Source organism: Triticum dicoccoides, chromosome 7B, assembly GCF_002162155.2.
Source record: "Triticum dicoccoides isolate Atlit2015 ecotype Zavitan chromosome 7B, WEW_v2.0, whole genome shotgun sequence".
In the NCBI taxonomy this organism is placed as follows: Eukaryota; Viridiplantae; Streptophyta; class Magnoliopsida; order Poales; family Poaceae; genus Triticum; species Triticum dicoccoides.
The window spans coordinates 716,966,123-716,972,390 of NC_041393.1; the positions used below are offsets into that span (position 1 = coordinate 716,966,123).

At 47.2% G+C, this 6,268-nt stretch overlaps 1 protein-coding gene across 1 annotated transcript; it reads right to left on the reverse strand.

The window, feature by feature from the left end:
- Positions 1-2,667: 2,667 nt before the first annotated feature.
- On the reverse strand, positions 2,668-5,324 carry LOC119337880. Its single transcript, XM_037610108.1, has 2 exons — positions 3,992-5,324; positions 2,668-3,054 (listed from the first exon to the last, which is right to left on the reverse strand). The coding sequence occupies exon 1, from the start codon at positions 5,235-5,237 to the stop codon at positions 3,996-3,998; it is 1,242 nt and encodes a 413-aa protein (XP_037466005.1). The 5' UTR covers positions 5,238-5,324; the 3' UTR covers positions 2,668-3,054; positions 3,992-3,995.
- Between the last annotated feature and the right edge of the window lie 944 nt (positions 5,325-6,268).

A 6,268-nucleotide genomic window follows, 5' to 3' on the forward strand; every position in this document is an offset into this window, starting at 1 on the left:
CTTCATAGTCCGGGAGTCCGGCCAAAGGTCATAGTCCGGCCATCCGGACACCCCCTAATCCAGGACTCCCTCAGTGCCGAAGAAGGTTTTGAAGGAGATCAACAAAGCGAGGCGACGCTTTTTGTGGGCGCGGGACGAAGAGCTGACGAGCGGCAAGTGCAAGGTGGTGTGGAGCTCTGTCTGCTCGCCGACGGAGAAGGGAGGGCTCGGGATCCTCGACCTACAGCTCTTCGGCTCTGCTCTGCGGCTACGGTGGCTTTGGTTGGCATGGCAACAGCCGCTGCGGCCATGGACGGCCTTCCCTCTACCCTGCGACAAGACGGACCACGCGGCATTCCAGAAAGCCACGCGTGTCCTGATCGGGAACGGCCAACAGGCATGCTTTTGGAAGAGCCACTGGTTGGGTGCGGCCCCTCTGTCTGCTTCCTTTCCGAGCCTCTACAACCACTCCAGACGCAAGAACCGCACGGTGGCCGCCGCGCTCGCCAATGACCAATGGATCAGAGACCTTCGCCGTGTCAACACTTTGCTAATTGTCGCCGAGTACCTGCAACTCTGGCGACAAATTCAGCAAGCTGGACTGATCCTTGATAGTCATGTCCCGGATCGGATTCAGTGGACAGCGGGCGGCGGTGATCGCTACTCAGCAAGGGCGGCGTACCGCATGCTCTTTCAGTCCAGGCCAAGCACGAGTGATGACAAGGTGATCTGGAGAAGCTGGGCGCCGGGAACTGCCAAGGTGTTCTCGTGGCTCATGCACAGGAACAGGATCTGGTGCAACGATCAGCTGTAAAGGCGAGGGTGGCCAAATGGATATTTTTGCAGCCTCTGCCTCCGAAACCTAGAGTCTGCGGTTCATCTCTTTTGGGAGTGCTCATTCTCCCGCCAAATTTGGACGAACTTCTCCGTCAGAGCTGGCTGCGAGGCAATGGCCACCGTCAAATCGCCGCTTCACTCTTCCATGCAGCACCGCCAGGAGATGTTCCGTCGCATGCCAGCGGGGGCGCGGAAGGGCTTCAGCTTGATTGCCTGGCACATATGGAAGGAGAGAAACGTCTGCGTCTTTAGGGGAAAGCTGCCATGCCAGGATGATGTCGCCCGCGCCATCACGCTGGATTGCGATCAGTGGAGTGCCGCCGGTGCGGCCTGCCTAGAGCCCCCGTTCGGGGTCAATCCTGTGAGATAGCATCCCCAGGATCGCTCCTTCTGAGCTCTAGTTTCTCTTTGCAGTATTTTCTCTCCTTTTTTGCACATCTGCTGTGCCCATGATCACTTGATCCTCCATGTATTTTTCGCTGCTTTCTCCTAAATCAATGAAGCCGGCCAAACCGGGTCTTTCAAAAAAAAAAGATTCGTGCAACTACAAATGGACATGGATCCACACATGTGGGCGAGATACAAACTCCCACTCGTGTGGGCGTTAGTATTTCCGTAAATATTAAATTAGATGAATAATATATATTTTTGTGACTTAAAAATTATACCACTGAAAACTTATTTTCTATGCAAGTTCAACGGTATAATTTTTATCACATATAATCCACATTTGGTTGGTCTAATTTCTGGTAAAAGTTGAATTTTGGTGTGCCCTGAGACATATGTATGACTTTTAGGAAGCCCTGAGAAATTTTTGTATGCTCGAGAAGACACCTAGTCTTGTCTCGTCCACTGGTTCTCGGTTCGAGCAGCTTATGCGGGACCGGGCCCAAGTTGTTCATATTAAACCTAAGAATGGTTATTAGAAAACTGGGTGAAAAGGTTCAGTTCTTACATTGGGTTTGATTGGTTCAGGTTTTATTGGGCTCAAACTTTTTTAGTTTGGTTTTGGTTTGGGTATGTGAAGAAACCAATTTGGGTGTAGTTGGTTATGGGCTTAAACAGTTTGGTTATTAACGGCTATAAACTATGGGTCCAAACCGGTTTCTGGGCATTGGTTATGTGCAATAAGTAACGACGCATCGACAACGAGTATCTTTGATCCGTGTGCTGCGACGCACTATGTAATTCTGTATTATGGGAAAACACCACATGCAAATTGAATGTGTTTGCTTGTGCTTTAGCTAAGAAATTGGTTTTAATACACTTGTCAGTGAGCTTTTCAGTCGTGGGAACTGTCTTTTTGATTCTTGTTGTGTGTTGACCGTATCTCAACGATAACTTTGTTCTCAAATTGTTGTAGATGCACTTATGCCTTTTCTATGTCATTTGCTTCTTAACATGTCGATTTGTGCAATCATATATACATTGAAGCAAACCCGTAGTTATGTATTGGGTTTAAACCCACGGTTATGTATTGGGTTTTAATTGATTTGGATGGAAAAAATAGAGGGTTTAGTTTTGGTTGGCCTGAAAATGGCATTAAACGGGTATGGTTCAAGTATGGTTTCGAGAGATACATGTGCGGGTAAGGTTCAAGTATGAAACCATTCTCAGATTTGGTTCGTATGCTGGAGACATATTTGTGAGCGTTGTGTCAGCTGTAATCTTTATCTGCATGTATGCTCCAAATTGGCAGACTGGCATGGCTCCAAATGCTACCGTCCTTCACAATTTGGAGGACACACCTAAACAAACTTCAAGACAAGCTGGAGATCAACGGTCTTGAGAATCTTCGGAAGGCAACGGAGGCTGCAAGCTCCGACCCGCACGGACCATGAAAACAAGAACATATGCATGACTACTGCCTGCGCCTGGTCTATTGCATTCATCCTCAACGAGGTCATAACCCTAATAGCTACTCCTATAAGAAAAAAATTGACATGGAAATACACTTCAGCTACCTTTTACCACGGTTGCGGACTCATTAAAACTGTTCATTCCATTTGTCACATTCTTAGTCACGGAGCAGCACATCGATGTTACATGACGTTAACTGAATCCAGAGGTAGCATGGAAACAAGACCAACAGACATGATCACAGCCAGGTTCAATTCTGTAGATCGTCACACATCATCTTGTCAGCATGGCAATCACATTCACGACAACCCCATGCTATCAAAACCGCCGCGGTCGCTTTGAACTCAGAAAGATGATCTGCTAAAGACTCCCCTGAATCTGGACAAATGAAAAAAAAAAGTCAGACAACACAAAAGATTTTCCGCCCAATTTCAAGAGCTTTACAAGCATGAAGGAACAACATTTAGGTACTTAGGTAGGTAGTATCATAGGAAGGGGCAGAATAGCATGTTGATCTCAAAACATGTGACTGCAAACACTCACGTCAGTGTGCTTAGCATCAATACAGGTTGGGATACGCTGCCTGACAGAGGCACATGAACATAACGGAATTCAGTCCTGAAAAACTCATACAGAATTGGTTTTGCAGGAGTTGATTTACTGCCTAGGCACACTCTAACAGTATAACAAACATCTAACTAAAGAAATTAAACAAACTGGGGGTGTTGGTAGCAAGAAACAATACAATAACCTGAAAACTCATAAGTTTCAGTCAATCATGTCAAGCAATATGATTTGCTTTCAGATTAGGAGCACAACCATTATATGAGGATCTAAGAGTGCTCGAGATATTGACTGTAATAAAGAATAATTCCAGTTGCTCGCGCTGATAAGCACTCCCTTGATCTTACGAGATTGGTTTAAGATAAAACAACATCCCAGGATAAAATTTCAGTTGCCTGGGAGCACAGGCCTTCTTATTTAGAGCAGTGACTCAAGATCTTATTTGTGACCATAGCAGTTATGCAGATTTATCTCAAAACAACACTGCAAGATAAAATTCCATCAGGACTCATGAATAAGTTACTGATCATTTCTCTTACTAGCCCCATTCTCTTCAAATTGCAATTGAAACAAACAAGACAAGAAACACAATTATGTTCCCAAGTTTACTTAGTTTTCCCGTGAGCGCAAGAAATTGAACACTAAAATCAAAGAAGAATTACCAATTGCCATAATGAACATGAAGCAATAGACAAATTCATATGATAATTATGAAGAGAAGGAGATAACTTGGAAGCTATAGAAACTTTACCACTTCATACAGTCCTTGAAGACAACAATGATGGTGGGAAGTTGATATATATGTATGCGTCATACACAAGACAGTGTTGTTTCATATAAAGCGTCTGAAGCTGCAACGTCTCGGCATCCATTAAGAAATATTCAAAGCGTGGCTTCTCTAGAGACAGGAGTCGATTCTCTAGATATGAGGCTTCTATCCTTGTCAAGAGCAAGTACCTCTCTGTTGCAGCTATAATACTATATGTGTACCCAGAATCTTGTGAGATTGTCTTCTCCACCTGCCACTGGCTGGGACTCTCGCCTTTGTTTAGCGCAATGGTATAGCTGAGACTAGGTGCAATTCCCCCATGGAAACCAAACATCCCAAGTCTGCCTTCCCCTGCCTCCACAATGGCTATTCCTTCCCTGCCCCACTCTCCAGGTGGGAGGTCGGCAATGGAGAACTCCATCGTCCTGATATCAAGCACGAGCAACTTTTTGCTCTTGATCATCAGCCAGTCCCAGTAGAAGCAGCCATAAGCATAATGGCGCCTGAGATAAACAGGGTTGACCTGTGACATCGCAGCCCAATCGCCTCTGCTACTGACCAAATCACTCCAACCCTTTGATGCTGCGGCTTGCCATTGCCCGGTGCTCGAAGAGAAGACGAAGGCAGTCAGACTAGTTTTGCAATGTGCCATCAAGACAACTCTGAATGTTGCCTCTCCCGCCGCTGCCTCCTCCTCGCCGAGGGGGGCGAGGAAGGTCTTGCACCGGACCCCGCGTACCATCTGGACAGGGTGCTCAAGCAAAGCGGTTAGGTCGTCAGGTACCGTGGGGAGCAGCACGTACCGCCGGCGCAGGGGGTCGCACACCACGAGCTCCCTCAAGACCGCGGGAAACTCCTCTTGTCTGATCCTCCGGTCGAGGAGGACGCGGCCGTCACGGATGTCCTGCACGGCCCAGTGGCGGGGGGCGGGGAGGAAGGAGAAGGACAAGTCGGCGGCGAGGTCGAGCGCGCGGGCGGCCGGCGCGGACGGGTGAGGCGGCAGGACTGGATGGAAGCCGTTGCGGTCGAGGAATCCGAGGAGGGGTGCGGCGTGGAGGCGGCGGAAGCGTCGGAGGAAGGAGCCGTCGGTGCTGATTCGGCGGAAGGAGACGCAGACGGCGGAGGCGCGGGCGAGATCCTCCGAGGTGGGTAGCCGGAGCAAGATCTCGGACAGGAGGTGGTCCGGGATGTCCGTCAGAGGAAACGCCACTTTCTTGCTGGTCTCCATGGGCGTGGTGTGGGGGTGGAGCGTGGGTTGAACGCCGGCCGGCGAGGGAGGCCGGAGGAGTCAGCCGCCGGCGAGGGAAACCCTCGACGAGATGGGAAGCGGAGGGGCGAGTCGAGTCGAGTGGTTTTTTTATCTCTGCTGCTGGTCTGGTGGCTGCCGAAATGGGCCTTGGACGGTAATAACGGGCTCAGTTTTCAGAAATTTATCTCTTCACCGGCTTCACATATTTTGTACACTTGCCTAAAAACCATATTATTATTTTACACAAGAAGCCGAAATGGGCCTTGGACGGTAATAACTGAGATCATAAAAATGTGTGGTGGTTTACCATTAGCAATCATCACAATTGCTAGTTTGTTGACCACCAAATCAGATAGCTAGTAAAGAAGCCTGGATCAGGGTTCGAAATTCCATTGGTCTAGGACTTGAGAAAAACCCTCATGTGGAGGAAATGGAAAGGATCTTATCTCTGAGAACGGCTTTTTGGAGCTCGGCCCTCATGGAGGCCGTTTAAAAAAAATCAAAAATCATATTTTTCAGTTTCAAAAAAATATGAAAAAAAAGTTGTACAAGTATATAAGGATGTGATGTGTATGTGTGTAAAATTTCAGGATGAAATACCATGAGATGCGATCTCGGTTGAAAGAACAAATTCATGGACTTTTGGGATGAATAGTATCATGTGTTAAAATGCCATAGATTTGCCTTTTTGCACAGCCCTCATTTCAATGTATTTCGTCCTGAAAATTTACACACATGTGTGTTATGCCTCCATATACGTCTGTATTTTTTTTCAGAATTTTTTGAAATGTAAAAATATGAATTTTTTGGAATTTTGAACTTCTCAAAAACCGGCCTCCATGCAGGCCGAGCTCCAAAAGCAATCTTGGCTTATCTCTTAGCTATAATGATCTTGCTCTCCAACTGAAGACCCGCCTACTGTACTTAAATATGTATCCGGAAGGTTATGAGGTCCAAAATGGAAGATTTGGTGAGGAGGTGGATAGCAGAAAGATTTGTTAAGGTCGATG